Source organism: Ctenopharyngodon idella, chromosome 21 (genome assembly GCF_019924925.1).
Source record: "Ctenopharyngodon idella isolate HZGC_01 chromosome 21, HZGC01, whole genome shotgun sequence".
Classification (NCBI taxonomy): Eukaryota; Metazoa; Chordata; class Actinopteri; order Cypriniformes; family Xenocyprididae; genus Ctenopharyngodon; species Ctenopharyngodon idella.
In genome coordinates this window covers 4,244,923-4,262,581 of record NC_067240.1, presented here as the reverse complement: position 1 = coordinate 4,262,581, position 17,659 = coordinate 4,244,923, and the positions used below count along the sequence as shown (strand labels likewise).

At 35.0% G+C, this 17,659-nt stretch overlaps 2 protein-coding genes and 1 long non-coding RNA gene across 3 annotated transcripts; 1 reads left to right on the top strand and 2 right to left on the bottom strand.

Annotated features, from left to right (window-relative positions):
• Positions 1-1,296: 1,296 nt before the first annotated feature.
• LOC127503767 (urokinase plasminogen activator surface receptor-like) lies at positions 1,297-7,480 on the bottom strand. The gene is made up of 5 exons (XM_051877887.1): positions 7,382-7,480; positions 7,191-7,286; positions 6,780-6,914; positions 3,298-3,408; positions 1,297-3,161 (listed from the first exon to the last, which is right to left on the bottom strand). Exons 1-5 carry the CDS (start codon positions 7,428-7,430, stop codon positions 2,965-2,967), a joined length of 588 nt encoding a protein of 195 aa, XP_051733847.1. The 5' UTR covers positions 7,431-7,480; the 3' UTR covers positions 1,297-2,964.
• A 7,252-nt stretch (positions 7,481-14,732) lies between these two features.
• On the bottom strand, positions 14,733-17,510 carry LOC127503755 (urokinase plasminogen activator surface receptor-like). Its single transcript, XM_051877868.1, has 6 exons — positions 17,381-17,510; positions 17,032-17,131; positions 16,825-16,944; positions 16,340-16,468; positions 15,998-16,183; positions 14,733-15,848 (listed from the first exon to the last, which is right to left on the bottom strand). Exons 2-6 carry the CDS (start codon positions 17,078-17,080, stop codon positions 15,658-15,660), a joined length of 675 nt encoding a protein of 224 aa, XP_051733828.1. The 5' UTR covers positions 17,081-17,131; positions 17,381-17,510; the 3' UTR covers positions 14,733-15,657.
• LOC127503787 (uncharacterized) lies at positions 15,782-16,217 on the top strand. Its single transcript, XR_007927206.1, has 2 exons — positions 15,782-15,898; positions 15,990-16,217. It is a non-coding gene; the product is annotated as an uncharacterized LOC127503787 (long non-coding RNA).
• Positions 17,511-17,659: the final 149 nt, after the last annotated feature.

Genomic DNA, 17,659 nt, shown 5'->3' with positions numbered 1-17,659 from the left:
TAGCCGAGGATGAACAATGAGGTACATCTTTATTTATTTATTTTATATGCCTTCTTACGTTTGAATAACTAAATTAATGCTATGCCTGACTATTTAAGTGACTATATTCTGATTATAAACTAAGTATTACACTACTAATGCTCAACACACCAGCAAATGACATCTCACCGGAAGTTTTTGAGCTGGCTTATATTAATGCGGAAGTTCTAAAGAACGCTCCGTGCATATAGCCCATTCCCACAGGGGTCTTGGTATTATTCAGAGCTAATACCCAAACCAGTGTTGCGCCCTCTTCTTCATTTAATTTATTTGATACTGCAATTGGGAAACTTTTGTTTTGCCTTAAATGTTAATAAAACTATTCTTTCTCTTTTTCAAAAAGATATTGTCACCAGGCCCAACTGTATTGTTTATTGAAATAGACTGGTGGAAGGTTTGTTATGGAAAGCCATCTATACTTTACCAAACAAATACTTGAATAAATAAAATGAAGGAAATAACTTTTAAGATCTTACATAGATACTACCCAGTAAATAACTTTCTTGTGAAATTTAAAAAGGATATTGATTTGAACTGTTCTTTTTGCAATACACTGGCTGAAACTTTGTTTCATTTGTTTTGGCATTGCGCTCATGTAAGAAAATTTTGGAAAGATTTGTCTAGATTTATTATTGATAACATTGACTCCACCTTTTCTTTGTGTTTAGAAAATGTTATATTTGGTTTTACTAATATCCCCCCAAATAAAAGAAAAGAATACTATATTATAAATTTAATTTAATTTTTTGCTAAATTTCACATACATAAATGTAAGTACAGTAAAACTTACCTTTGTTTTTGGTTCTTGAAAAAGAAATGCAAATATATATCAAGACTATTCTTCATTCACATAATAAGAAAGCAATTAAAACTTTTTCTGTGTGTGAGTCCTTTAATATATTTATATAATTTTATAGCCTCCCCCCTGGCTGTCTGTTTTCTCTATGTGTATATGTATTGTAGTTTTGACTGTACATTGTAAAAATCCTACATATTGTGCCTTTAACTGGTTGCGTATGTCAGATTTATTGCATGACTTGGGCTGTTGCTATCAAACATTGTTTACTTAATCAACTGAGGTTTAGTGAGAGGTTTAGATGTTGATGTTTTATTGAAAATAACAGTTAGGTTTGCTGTCGCCATTATGGAGATCAGTGTTTGCTTTAGTTGGGCAGTTTGACCTGACATTGAAATGTTAGTTTTTATTTGGCTGTTATAACTGTGTTTGTTATGTAAAGAACAGCCAAAAGAATTGTGATCAGGGGCCCGTTTCAATAAGGAGGTTCAACCAACTCTGAGTTAAAACTTGAACTCTGAATTGACTTACTCTGAAATGGGAAACTCTGAGTTTACCGAAGAAAACCTGCTCCTGACCAGGTTAGGTTCACAGGTTAGGTTCAGGTTAGGCTCCCTTTTAGAAATGGGCTTGACTTACCCTGCTTTCTTGGGTTTGACATACCTCCCTTTCTGAAACAGAAAACTCTGAGTTTCCCTAATTTCAGGGTTAACATACAGAGTTTTCACTTAACCTCCTTTCTGAAACGGGCCCCAGATGATGTTGACTACTTGTTGATGATAAAATTCATTATTCATTCAATTCATTCAAGGAAATTTACAATTTTTGTGTGCATGTTTTTTTTTTTTTAATTGAGATTATCTGATTTAAAAAAAACACATCAAACAGATCTAATACTACAGAGTTGTTGTACCAAATAAGGTGAAGTTAATACCATAGTTTAAATTGGGAGAAGTTAGATTATCAAACCACTATGTGATGATCAACAAATAGTTAACATTAGCTGAGCATCTTTTCTTTTGCTGTACTTGCCATAATAAACATTTACAACAACCAAAGAAAAACTAACATTAAAAAGTTAAGTCGAACTACCAACTAATGCAAACACCGTTCTCCATAATGGTGACATCAAACCAAACTATTACTTTCAAATGATATCGGCATCTAAATCTCTTTTTATCTCAGTAAGAACTTTTATACACATATGACAGAAATAAAATCAGTCTGGTTTGTAATGTGAAGCTGGTAATGCTGTTTTTGGAGTTGTTTAATGACATTGGAACTTGACATCAAAACAATTTTGTGTTTAGACATCAACCTGATTTTCATTTTCAATTAAAATTTGATGTCTATGGGTGACGTTGGAGTCCACATCCAGTGCCGATGGGAAACTTCCCTCTAAAAACTTTATAAGAATGTTAGAGGGATAATGTTCTAACAATGTTATCACTAAACATTTTCACAATGTTTTTTAAATAATGTTATCCTACCTTTTTAGGAGAATAGTCTGGGAACAAAAATAAAACTTGCCGCTGAAAACATTACCAGAACATAGCATAATGTTCTCAAAACATTCTTAGAACAATAACGTTTCTAGCTGGGTTACTTGATTGAATGTTATTTCAAAATGAAAACATCAAGTTAAGCCAAAGAGTAACAATTTAACATGAAGCAATCACATTTGAACCAGAAACCTGATACAATGGTGTTAAATCAAAATGAATTGTTTAAATAACGTGAACAGCATCAAAAAATCATTTTTTTGAGTGTACTGACTTAACTACATTTTCAGTAGTGTCAGTATTTTTTAAGTTATTGTACTCCTCTGACTAATAATAGATAATAATATCCTCTGATCAGCAGTAGATGACAAATTTAATTTCTTATGCTTACATTGTTAGCTTTATTAAACCCAGAAACTAATGCAAAGGTGATCATTACATTTTATTTCAGTGATCATTACATTTTTTTTTAATATTTCATAAAATGTATATATATTTCCTTTAACTAGTCAGATTTTGTATATTGTTTTAAATTCCTCACACCAAGTGAAATCTAGTACAGATAAAAATATGAGCTCTATATTCAGTACAGTGTGTCTGATTGTAGGATGTGAAGAGCTGCTGGGTTCAGTGCAGCAGGAAGTAGGAGAGCAGAGAACAGCAGAGGAACAGGAAGCTCTGGGAGACACTCTGAGCACCGTTACACAGGTTCCCATCACAACATGAGACGCTCACAAGGCTAGTGTTAACAACTGCTGCTGCGCCATCACAATAAGATTTGGAGGCACAGCCCTTTATAACCCCTGTCTGATTTACAGCAGTCTCTGGTGAAAAGAAAACAGAAGTGGATTAATGAATGAAAGCTGAAGTGTCTAAGCTGGCTTTTGGTATATGAAAACTGTAACAAATGCATAAGATAAAAAAAAAAAAGATAAAAAAAAATCTGTTTAACCTTCTCACCTTTAAAGCAGCGGTCTTCATTCACTGAACAGCTCAATACATTTGTGCAGTTCTGTGTTGTTAATCCATCACAATAGTAACATTTCTTTCCATTTGGGGTGTTAGAGGGCTCTACAGAAAGAAAGAAACAAATGCTTTCTTTACATTGTTCTGGTCTTATTGTTCCAATGAAAAGTTTTGTCCTCATAATCTTTTGTAAAATTGGATTAACTTTCCATTGTGTTCACACTTGTTCAGTTCTCTTGGTTCTTTTGGTCTAGACCGTTCATTTTCTACCCCTTTTCCACTGAAACGGTTCCGGTGCAGGGTGCAGGTTCCCAGCATGTGTCCATTCTCTAACCATTCTGCGCATTTCCACTGCAGAAAAGGGGGCTCCGGGCCGGAAAGATTGATTCAACTCTGGCCCTAAAAACTTGCTGGTCTTTAACAGAGCTGGGGGCGCTGTCACTGCCTGTGGATGTCTTGTTCAGCAGTGTAATAACGTTGCACTACATTGCTCTTTAAAACTGTCCACAAGGGAGACTCAGCATGCGAGAGAACGAGTGAATCAATGGTTTCAGTTTCAAAGGACAGATAAGAGTACAGAGCTGCTGGTATGCTAGAATTACTCTCAGTCCTGTGAACAGCAAACCAGACGTGATTTTAGATAGTTTATAGTCAGGTGAACAACGCACCCCAGGTGAAAGTACACTTCCTTAATGTACTTAATATACTAAAAATTCTTCTGTTAGTACTTCTTAAGATAATCTTAAGAACTTCTGTACTGTAAAACCCAAACTGTCATGATCACTAGCTGGAGTGCCTGGCTTAGCCACCAGAGGGCACTCCAACCTGGACTACTGCCTTTCCTTATTGGACTCCATTTCCCATAATCCCTTGTCCTGGACTCATTACTCTGATTATACTCAGCTGTTTTCACTCATGTCATTAGTGTCTGTCTACTTATACCTGTTTGTTTCAGTCATTTGTCATTGAGGCTTAATTTACTGTCACATGCAAGTCTGAGCACACCATTGGTTTTGTTTTCTTGTTTTATTTTCTTGTTTTGTGTGGACTGTTTATGGATTTTGACTCTTGCCTGGATGTATGACAGTGATTTTGGATATCCTTAAATAAAGCTGCAATTTGATCTACCTCAAGTCTCAGAGCACCATGACATAAACCTCAATGACAAATGACTGAAACGAACAGGTATAAGTAGACAGACACTAATGACATGAGTGAAAACAGCTGAGTATAATCAGAGTAATGAGTCCAGGACAAGGGAGTATGGGAAATGGAGTCCAATAAGGAAAGGCAATAGTCCAGGTTGGAGTGCCCTCTGGTGGCTAAGCAGGGCACTCCAGCTAGTGATAATGACACAAACAGTATAACTAACTTGTAATGGAATGTACCTTTTACTCAAAATGTGCCAAAAGTTTAACTATTATTTTTGAGTTCATTCGACATCTATCAGAGATTTAAGTTAACACTAAATATTTCTTTGAGTTTTTACAACTCTGCTAAAGTTTAAAATTCAGGGAACTTGAAAAAATAGATTCAACCATAATCAAATATTTTAATGTCAAACATACACCCTCTAGTGGCATTTTTTTTTTTTAACCAAAATTTGACGTCATCGCTGAACGTGCGCTCAGACACTTCCCCTCCACACAGATACCCAGACGTTCGCAGGGATGTTGGATTCGGCAGCATGGTCAATTCAAGTCCAAATACATGCATTTTTATTTCGATAGCTACAAAAATATGCAAGTATTCAGCTGTTTATAATAATGTTGCAGACTGGTCTAATTATAGTTGGTATCGGCTACACTCACATCATCCGCCCACAGGTTAAGTTATCCCTAACGCTCCAAATAATTCATTGGTTTGAGTAGGACAAACTTAAATTAAACAAATTAGTTCAGTCAAATTAACTTTTATAAGTATTTAGAACTTTCTTTCAAGTTCACAGAACTGATATATTTTAAGTAAACTGAACTGTTTCATTGTTTTGAGTATTATGAACTTGTATCTTTTAATTTAGATGAACTTAGTTTTAACTGAACCTGGTCTGGAATTTCTATTTCCCAGCATGCTTTGCCCATAACATTCGAAAGGGAGAGTAAATGCTAAAATTAAGTGTAATATAGGCCCGGTTTCACAGACAGGGCTTAGCCTAAGCCAGGATTAGGCCTTAGTTCAATTAGGATATTTAAGTAGCTTTTATAAACATAGACCAGAAAAAAACATTACTGATGTGCATCTTGAGACAAAACAATGGCACTGACATGTTTTAGATATGTCAGTGCAAGTTGCTTTTAGTTAAAACAGCTCAAACATGCATTTTAGTCTGGGACCAGATTGAGCCGGGGGATAATGTTTTTTTTGTGCAAGATTAATGTTAAGTGGGAGATTTAGTAGTGATTAATGTTTTGTTATGCTAATTCAGAAGAGTTTCTGTTAAATGTGGGTTTTTGGAGAGTTTCCATCATGGTGACAAGCAATGCATGCAACTTGGTTTGAGAGCAAGTATGTTAAATGCTTTATATTGCTGTATTCATTCAACAAGTTCAATTCAATTTACATTTAGTTGTATAACGCTTTTCACAATACATATTGTTTCAAACAGCTTTACAGGGAGTGCGTGTCATTACGATTTAGGGTAATCTGTTATCAGAGTTGACTGTGTCTGAATTATGTAATTTCAGAAATGTACGTATATAATCACGCAGTTAGGCTAACAATGTAGTAATTTAGGCAATTTAATTTACAGTCGCTGTTAGCAAATTAATTTAAGGTAGAAACAAGGAGCTAATGGAAGTAATGAATACATGTTAACAATAATTAGGATATATAGCAATTCTATACCATGTTATTCTTAACATGTTAGCAAATTAGCAAGTTAGCATTTTTGAATTAGCTTGTTATAGCTAGCTAATTTTACACTTATACAAATGTTTACACTGGGGTTACATGATAATTTTAAGGTAAATGTATGAGTGTACTCAAACATTTCACATTTTTTGAGTTAGTAGAACTTATCTGGGTTTGCAGTGTAGTGTACTCAACTGTGCTATTTTGACACCATGAATATGAACTAAAATGTGCTTTTAACATACTATCTCTGTATTAAAAAAAAATGTATTTAATTACCACTTGTAGTACACTTGAACCCATCTTTCATACACTTTCTTTTCATACACAGGTTCAAGTGTACTGCAAGTCATAATTAAATAAATTTTTTAATACAGAGATAGTATGTTAAAAGCACATTTTAGTTCATATTCATGGTGTCTCAAAATAGCACAGTTGAGTACACTTAGATGTTCTTAAGATTATCTTAAGCAGTCACATTTGTTTTAATTGAACCAAATCTGCCAAGTGTGAACAAACCCTGAAGCAACATTATTTTTGGCTGACGTCACAGTCCCCAATAGAAAGTCCAACCACAATTATTTTGTGCTTTATAACTGTAAACTATTGACTGTAAAATACAATACCTGGAGCATTTTGGGTGTTACACAGGTCTGTGTTACAGCAGGAAGTAGAGGCCTTTATATAGCCGAGGTTGATGAACCCATTTACACAGCTACTTGCTGGAACACAACCTCTAATCTTCCCCACAGTAGCATTGTCTGCAAAGCAGAGTAAAAATACAAACAATATAAAATGATCACTAATTATTAAATTGCAAATTATATTATGGAATCTAAGGGAAAACAATGAATTTCAGTATTTTATATAGAACATTTTGTGTGTACAATTGAAAAAACTCCATAAAAGTAGCTGTTCTGTGTTGAGTTCTACATATTAGATCAACATAATTTATAATGTGCAGCACCAATAAATTATAGCAGCATCTCCATCAGCCAATTATATCAATAATTTTCAATCCATCATACTGGACTTACAAGAATATGTTGCACTGTAGCAGCTGGTAAATCCACTGGAGCATGTTGTCTGTGTACAAAAGTCCAGCGCACACTGATAACAGCTGAGAGAGTGTCCTTTAATAATAAAAAGAGAGAGACAGAGAGAGAAACATCAGTTATCTGTATTTGTATTTAATAACATTAAAAACAAACATTATTTGTCTTTATACCCGCAGTGAACAGAATAAACAGAAGAAAAACTGAGATTTGCAGATCCATCTTTGATCAGGAGAATGAAATAACACACCTGTTTCAGTGCCCATTTTATAGCTTCTCAAAAGGGGAGGATCTTCATGAGAAAATGAAAGTTTAACAGAAAGACAATGAAATAAAAACAGTAGATTAAATTATTTACTTGCCAATATTACAACTTCAGCAGAGGGGTCTAGTATGGAAATGAATCTGGCTCCAAGAAAAGTAGACTTAAAAGGATAGGTCATCTCATTAAATTAAAATCCTGTCATCATTTACTCACCCTCATGCAAAACACAAAAGAAGATATTTTTAATTTTTTTTTTTTGAGTGAACTATCCCTTTAAAGGTCTCTTCACACCAAGGACAATAAATATAATGATAACTATAAAAATGTAGTCCTTAAAATTTCTAAATATAAGAATAGCAAAGTGCACACCACAACTAACTAATGACAACGGCACAGAGAAATTATATTGTTGTTGTTTTTTTCCAGCTAATGAATAATAAAAACATTGAGCCAATCAAAATCCATCCTACTTAAAGATTGAGCTTGAGCATTTAAAACGGCACAGGACATAAGCGTGCAGTTAGAATAAACATATCGTTTGCTGGTGTGGACACTAATATAGTTGTCTTTATAGTTACCGTTCTTGGTGTGAATGGGCCTTAAGTAACAATGTGTTCACAGTGTGACAAAAACAATGTATAACTTAAAATGATTATTTCCTTTGGAAATGATAAATGTACCAGCAAGTACATGTGCTGGTGTTGATTTCCACCCACCACAAACTACTGTGCTCAAAGTTTTTAATTAGCATATGTTTTATATATTTTTGTTTTATATTAAGATCTTCATTTTCAGATGATGAACAGCAAAGCTATGCTGATCCACCAGCTAGACCCATACATTTAAATGCTAGCCAACTAAAACATGCAGCCGGAACAAAAAATGTTTTCACAGAGCAGACTTGTTTTGGTTTTCAAAAACATTTGTATTGTGTTTGCTAAATCTTTGGAACTGACTGTCACACACAACATTGCTTTAGGTACAACTGATGTAATGAAATGTTGTCGAGGAACCAGTCTATGAATAGTTCACATTCTTATTTCACTCAAAGAGACTGTTTGTTTAGACAACTGTTGCCAAACACATTGAATAAATGGATACAAATTCACAACATGACCTACCTAACAAACGCTGGGCGTTTGACTAATAACATGGGAGAATTATTTTGGGGTATTTGTACTTTACTTGAGTCTTTGAGTGCAATTTAAACTGAATAATTGTGCTTTTAATTAATTACACCTTAAAATTTTATTTTGACTACGAGTACTCGTTACATTTTCCAGTGGTGTTCCGAGGCTTCACGGTCAGGTCGTTATTATTCAAGTTTTTTGGGTTATATTGCCTAGCTGAGAAATAAAGTGCAACAGTATGGTTAAATAAAGTCGTTATTTTTGTTTTGTTTTTTGCGCACAAAATGTATTCTCATCGCTTCATAACATTAAGGTTGAACCACTGTAGTCATGTTGACTGTTTTAACAATGTCATTAATACTTTCCTGGACGTCAAAAAGTGCAATGACTTTGCTGCCTATGTGTAGTTCAGAAACTTTAAAAATATCTCAATTTGTGTTCCGAAGATGAACGAAGGTCATACGGGTTTGGGATGACATGAGGATAAGTACTTAATGACAGAACTAACCCTTTAATATGTCTGGCTGTAAAACAACATTCTTTTTTGGCTGACGTCATAATCACTGATAGAAAATCAGATTTCACCCTTATTTTTTTCTTGTTAAATGTTATCTAAAGAGTTGACTGTAAAGTACTGTAAAGAAAAGTACCTGGAGCATCTTGGCCGTTACACAGTTCTGTGTTATAGCAGTAAGAAGAGACTTTTCCAATGCCGAGGTTGAGTGACCCACTTGGACACGCAACTGACAAAGCACAACTTTTCACCTTCACTGTAGTACTATTGACTGAAAAACATGAAAGATACAGGAATGACCAGTTAAACTACTGTGATGGAAAATGTATTCATATAAATGTCAAAGGAGAAAATGCTTGTCTTTCCAATAATGTATAGACTCACAATTGCAAAGGAGAAAATAAAATAAAACAAAAACAAAATCTCCTCTTTAAATACAGTGAGGTCCAAATATAGGGAAAGTGTTAGCTAATAAATATATAACATTATTGTTAGTTCATGTCAGCTCAGGTTCATTAAATAATATTAACAAAAACAACTTTTGATTTTAATCATGCATTAGTAAAATGTTAATTTTTAATTAACATCAACTACGTATTAACTAATATAATAAACTAATGTTAAAAGGGACCTTTTACAAGATGTAATATAAGTCTCTGGTATCCCCAGATGAAATGAAATTTCCATTCAAAATACCCCACAGATAATTTATTATAGCTTGTTAAATTTGCCCCTATTTGGGTGTGAGCAAAAACACACCTTTTTTTGTGTGTGTCCCTTTAAATGCAAAAGAGCTGCTGCTCCCGGACCCCTTTCCAGAAGAGGGCGGAGCTTTATCAGCTCACGCTTCGGTTGCTCAACAACAACAAAGCTGGAGAATCTCACGCAGCCAAAATGATGATTGTCAGTAACGGTGTTCAGCCTTACATTGTTCAAATCGGAGTCAGACACTGATGGAGAGACTCAGGAACTTTTAGAATGAATCTGGATGTTTCTGAACAGTTAGTGGATAAATTTATGTAGTTGTTTTGGAGTTGATTCAACTCATCGACTAGCATGTGCCGTCATGTTAAACTTTTCAAAATGAATTTACCCTCATTTGTGAATCAGTCCGGTGTAAAATGACGGCATGACAACACTCTACTACAACAACTCTTCCTCTTCTCTAAAGCAGCTCAACATGGCCACACCCCCTTTGTTGCATGTTCTCAGGGGCGGGGTTTATGTAAATTTTACGGTTAGTGATGTCACTAACTCGGGAAGAAGCCTGTTGTAGTCCCTACCAGCCATTTGTTGTAGTCCTTCAAAAGCGATTTCTGTAAAAGAAAATATCTCCCTTTGCATTGAACTTTGAGTGTCGTAACTTTGCAGATGTTGTTTATGCTCAAACAGCAACATTACACACTAACTAAAGACCCCTTTAACAAATGGAACCTTATTGTAAAGTGTTAGTGAAAATGCTTTAAATAAAACAAATTTCCATGCTTGCAATTGCAAATTTTATTCACAAAAAAAAAAAAAAAGTAGCTCTGTGATGTTCAGCATAATTTACATAAACACCGTCACAGCACCAATAAATTATAGCAGTATATTTCAATCCATCATACTGGACTTAGCAATATGTTGCACCTAAGCAGTTGGAAATCCATTGGAGCAGGTTGTTTCCTGGTCACAAGAGCCCGTCAGACTTGTGCACTGATAACAGCTGAGAGAGTGTCCTTTAGTCATAAAGAGACATCAGTGATCTGTAGATTTCTACATAAAGAATGCTTAGGTATGACTAACATTCAGATGTACTGTAATTGAGAAACCAGTTATCTTACAGGGTAATCCTCATGCAAACTCAGATAAAATCTGACAAAAGACCAAAGAACAAATCAGACAGTCAAGTTTTCAGTCAGATTTTGCTTAGCAAGCAGTAATGCACAGCATGTCTCCCAAACGTATGCTTAGGTGACTTAAAGCATCTTGATTTTAAAAGCATTGAATGTCATGTAGAAAAGTGACATTCTTGCTGATCAGTTCAGAGAACAGGTGTTGCTGAAATCTCAACAATAGTGTGAACTGAGGACAGGTTGTATAGCTCAAAGGGTTAGTTCACCCAAAAATGAAAATTCTGTCATTAATTACTCACCCTCATGTCAAATAAGTACTTTAAAGCATGGCAAAAGTTTATTAAGTGACACTTAAGTGTGTTAAAGGATTAATTCACTTCTGAATTAAAATTTCCTGATAATTTACTTGCCCCCATGTCATCCAAGATGTTCATGTCTTTCTTTCTTCAGTTGAAAAAATTCCAGGATTTTTCTCCATATAGTGGACTTCACTGGGGTTCAACGGGTTGAAGGTCTAAATGTCAGTTTCAGTGCAGCTTCAAAGAGCTCTACATGATCCCAGATGAGGAATAAGAGTCTTATCTAGCAAAATGATCTGTCATTTAAAAAAAAAAAGAAAAAAGTATATACTTTTTAACCACAAATGCTCGTCTTGCACTAGGCCTACGATGTGCCATGCGTTACGTTGAAAGGTCACACGTGATGTAGGCGGAGGTGCCACGGTAGGGCGAAAAACTTCATCTAATTTTCTCCTCCAACTTCATAATCGTCCGATTTTGTTGTTTTACCTTTTTTGTAAAGGGCGTTTGGCTGAATCTTTGTACATTCGCTTTGTAGACACTGGATTGGTACTTCCGCCTATGTCACGCATGACCTTTGTAATGTGATTATATCATGCGTGTGGATTGTAGAGCAGTGCAAGATGAGTATTTGTGGTTAAAAAGTATATAAATTTATTTTTTTAGACAATGACCAATCATTTAGCTAGATAAGACCCTTATTCCTCGTCTGGGATCGTGTAGAGCTCTTTGAAGCTGCACTGAAACTGACATTTGGACCTTCAATCTGTTGTACCCCAGTGAAGTCCACTATATGGAGAAAAATCCTGTAATGTTTTCCTCAAAATCCTTAATTTCTTTTTGACTGAAGAAAGAAAAACATAAACATCTTTGATGACATGGGGGTGAGTAAACTATCAGGAAATTTTAATTCTGAAGTGATCTTTTAAGAAACAGTCATGAAGGTTTATTCCCACTAATATTAAATTATTACACTTAAGTTGCCTTTTATTTCATTAATACTATATTATCATTATCTGCAAGTAGCCTACAGTTGATTTGAAACTATAAGTACATGTTGAATACAATTAAGTACACTTGTTTTTCACAAGGTCATTTTCATGCATCCTGAGGATTTGGTGCATTTGTAGTTCAAAAACAGTAACAAGACAGACAGCAGAAGCAGAAGTACACTCTCTTTGGTTTATTGAAAACTGATGGTGCTGCTGCATTCTGGATCATTTGTAGAGGTCCCAGCATCCTGTGTTTGCATGTCTAGAACAGCCATGACAAAAAATAAATTCATCACTAATTCATGCATTGAAGATACTAAGCTTCATAAAACTCTTTCTTAATACTTAAAAGTCGCCATGAAATGAAAATTGGCCATTCGTTTTTTTTTTTTAAATAGGAAATTGTCAGTTTATTATAAATGACTTATTTGTGCACATCATTATTTAGTCAAAATAACTTCTCTTCTGCAGCGATATCTCTTCTCTGATGACCTGTTTACTTCTGTGAACAACCTGTCACTCATTTTAGATCCACCAATAGCAATCCACATCCATCCAATCAATTCCCCATGGACAAAATCAAGTCCCACCCTACTTTTTTTTCTTGTTCCAGAAGACGTTTCGCTTGGATATATGTCACAATAATGAAGAAAAGACTATCATAACTTTCATTTCATATGTACGGTGACCGGGAGGGGGCATGTTCGGTTCACTTAGGTTGATAATATGTCGTGGCCACGAGATCTTATGTTGAGAGAACAACATATTTTTCTCGTGGCCATGACTTCATTATTTTGAAGGAACGACATTATTTCTCATGGCCACGAGTTAAATGCGTAAACAACCTGCGCGACCATGGCAACCTGGAATTATCAGAAATGGATAGGCCTATAATAATATTTATTTTTAATTAAGAATGAAAAAATAATGACAAATTATTATATTAATATATTATTTGAATGTTGTATAGTCAACATTGCGCGCAATGTAAGCTATAAATAGCTTATATCGCGCGCGATGTTGCCAATAGACAGCATTCAAATGAAGTTTGTTATTATCCATTTTTTTTGTAGCTTAAATATTCTTTTACCATATTAAAATATTATTAATAATAAATTATTCTAACTTCATTCTGTTACGGGCACGAGGGTGCTACAAATGATAACAGACGATCATTTAGCCTATCTTCACAACAGTCAATACAGTTATAAAGACACATTTTTATTGGCATGATCGGGCATTTGAAGTATTTACAAAATATAGCTAACATAGGCCTACAGAAAGGTAAAGAGATATGGAAAATGAAGGGGAAAATAAAGCAAATAGTAATGATAATAATAATAATAATGATAAATATAAAAATATGAAAAAAATTAACAATCAGTGAATGGATTTAAAATACTGTTGGATGTGATAAAAAATATACACGGCATATTCTAATATTTATTGATAAACTTCATTCGAATGCTGCTATACTGCAGGCATCGCGCACACAATAGGCAATATGCTAATATAATAATTTCTTAATTCCGCGCTTTTTCCTAATTAAAAATAAATTATATTATATAGGCCTATCCATTTCTGGCAATTCCAGGTTGCCATGGTCGCGCGGGTTGTTTACGCATTTAACTCGTGGCCATAAGAAATAATGTTGTTCTCTCAAAAGTCGTGGCCACGAAAAAAAAATACCGTTCCCTCAACATATGATCTCGAGGCCACGACTTTACATCGCGTGTACGGTATACATTTTAGGACTTCCTCACACCTCAGTCATACAACGAAAAGGCTTCATGCCTCAGACTAGAAGGCTTCAGTCACTGGACAAAACGGCATCGCGCCTCAGACTGAAAGGCTTCAGGTCTCAGGAAAAACAACGTCAGGTGTCAGGTCTCGTACAATTAGGCATCAGACGAAACGGCCTCAGACTAAAGGGAATCAGACATAAAGGCATCAGACGAAACGGACTTAGAAAGAAGCGAATTGCCCCGCCTCAATGTGATGTCACGTGCATGCAGTTTTCTGTTAAATGTTACACTAAGTTGTATAAAACATATCCCACTGAGATTATTTTGTAAATTTGTATTATTCACTAGTTTTATTTGCATGTATAAGAAGTTAGCAAAATAACATATTACAAATAGCTTGCATTGCAAACTATTGTGAACACATACGAAAATTAACCATGGTTAAAAGTGTGTAACTATGATTTTTTTTTTTGTCAGACTGATAGGCTACTATTTGTATAACAATAATTTTACTACAAAACTATAGTGTAGCAAAACCATGGTTAATTTGTGGTTACCATGGTTAACTACAATAACCATTTTGTTTTATTTGTAGTAAAACTATGGTTCATTTTTATGAGAGGTAAAAAATCTTTCGAGCTATTTGAATGCGTTGTTATAAGCACAGCTGCTTTGTGTACAGAGGTTACCAGGGAAACGGCTTTATTTCTTCTGTTCCAGCGCCACCTACTGTCAGAGAGTCGATTAGGCAAGGCAATTTTATTTAGCACATTTCATACACAATTGTAATTCAAAGTGCTTTACATAAAAAGGAAACAAATACGTAAGAATAAAAATGGAATGCATAAAAAATAAAAATAACAATAAAAACAAATACCACTACCTGGATGGAAGAGTCACATTTTACATTTTCATTCAGCCCGTTGCTGTTTTTCTGCAGAAAGAAGCGACATGTTCTTTTCTTTTCTTTTCTTTTAAATAGCCTACATGAATACCATCAACAGACAGATTCTACATAATTAACATGCACGCACACACATCTTACATCAATTTGGGAATAGTAACAGTAAGAAAAAGACAACTGAAGGACGGCATTATGATGGGATAAAAGCCAATAGAAAGTTACCTCGACAAATGTCGTTACCTCGACAAAATGATCTCGTGTCCACGACTTATTATCACGTTCCCACGAGTTAACATGTTGTGGCCACGACAAAACTAAGTGAACCGAACATGTCCTCTCCCGGTCACCGTACGTATGACAGCATATCAATACAGCACAATTTAAAAAAAAATGCATTGAGCTGAAAGCAAGGGTGTTATTTTGGTACAAAATATTATCTGCTGCCACCTGCTGATAAATGATGCTAAATGCAGTTTGACACTTTATTGAAATATACGGTTACATTTTTTTAACAGTTCCAAAAGGATGTTGCAAGTGCAGAATGAACGATTTATTTTTACTTTACTGCAGTATATCAGATATCTTTACAACTTGACAAGCTTTATTAAATATAAACCAGAAACAAGCTGATGATGTACCGTTTCCTGCTATTTCCAGTATACTTTTCAGTTCATCACATCAGAACACCAAAGACAGTACATAGAAAATACAAGCTCTATATTCAGTACAGTGTGTCTGACTGTAGGATGTGAGGAGCTGCTGGATTCAGTGCAGCAGGAAGTAGGAGAGCAGAGAACAGCAGAGGAACAGGAAGCTCTGGGAGACACTCTGAGCACCGTTACACAGGTTCCCCTCACAACATGAGATGCCCCGAACATTAGGATCCGATGTTGCAGCATCACAAACTGCTTTAGACACACAGCTTTTTGCAACAACTGACTGGCTTCCATAAGTCCCTGATGAAATGAAAGAGAACAGAAGTTGAGTCAGTCTAAGCTGGACATTGGTATATGTGATCGGTATCAAGTGCTCAAAAATAAGACCCACCAATGATGAAAAGACAAAAATAATGACTTTAATCATCTTCTTTTTTTCAGATTCTCACCTGTTGCTGTAATGCAGTGGTCTTCGCTCCCAGAACAGTCTATTATGTTTGAGCAGCTGTTCCCAACACAATAGTAACATTTCTTTCCATTGGGGACGTTGGAGACACTGGGGAAATTGGGGATATTGGGGAAGTTGGGGATATTGGGGACATTGACGTCATTAGAACTGGAACCTCCAGAAAGCTCTGTACAAAATAAAACATATATGAAACAACACTACTTAAGCCACTCCATTCAATCAATTCCTACATTTTTTTTTTTCCTGATTGAATGTCCTATGGATGTAAAATGAGTATTTACTTTATAGCAGTCATTTGCATATGGTCAGTAAAGTACAATACCTGCATCTTTGGCATTACAAAGGTCTGTGTTACAGCAGGAAACAGAGACCTCTGCAGTGCTGTAGCTTGAGAATAGACAGGAATATGATGGAGCACAACCTTTAATCTTTACTTCAGTAGTATTGTCTCCTAAAAACATGAATGATAAAGGAATGATGTCTGCACATGGTGAATTTATGTGTTTGTCTGTGTTTATGTGTTTATCTTTCTAATCACAGCGGCAAAACATAAGAAAAGACAAAATTTTCCATATAAAATGATGCTGAAGAGACACTCTGTGATGCTGAAAGTCTAAGACCACTTGTGAAATTGCTTAAAACTGAGCATTTTTCAAATTTTAAACATTTTTCATTATTTCAAATTATATTATTTACATAAAAATCTGAGTAAAAAATGAATTAAGTAGTATATATCTGTATAGAAAATTCTATGCTTGCAATCATAAATCATATAAATACATTTAAATACTCCACTGCTGGACTTACCAATTGGCGTTACTACTGTTGAACTCATGCACTGAGAATATCCACTGGGACATGTTTGTACCGTTTGATCTGCACAAGAACCCGTCACACTCATGCACTCATAACATCTGAGAGAGTGTCCTGTAATAAAACAGAGACAGTGAATGAGAGAGATCCAATGATCTGCATTTGTATGCAATAAAAAAATCAAGCAATTTGTCTTTGTACCTCCAGTGAACAGAATGAACAGAAGAAGAACTGAGATTTGAAGATCCATCTTTGATCAGGAGGTGAATGAATTCATGTGTTTCAGTGCCCATTTTATATCCTAGAAAAGAGGGTGGACCTTCATGAGATAATGACAGGTTAACAGAAAGAAATAAAAAAGTAGGTATTTCAGGAAATAGACATTAGGAATCAGGAAATTAGTATTTTTTAAGTAATGGATGTCTACTAACAGTAAGTCAGTCTGTTAACAATAATGACATTAGAAAATGACAGAATTTATCACACTGAGTCTGCTCCTTAAATGTGAAGAAATTAAGTTTACAAAAGGACCAGACACACTAAAACACACCTGAACCAGCTAATCAAGGTCTTCAGGATTACTGGAAACTTCCAGGCAGGTGTGTTTGGGCTGAACGGATTGGACACCTCTGCAATATACATCCTGTACAGAATTCTCATTCCACATTAATACAACAGTAACTATATCAGAGTCAGTGCTGGGTAGACTATATTGTAGTCCATTACTCAATAAATTACATGATGAAAGCTGTAGTCGTTTAGTAATGTGTCTTGTAATAGACACCTTGACTTCCTTGATTCCTAGATTTCCTTGACTGCCCAAAGTACG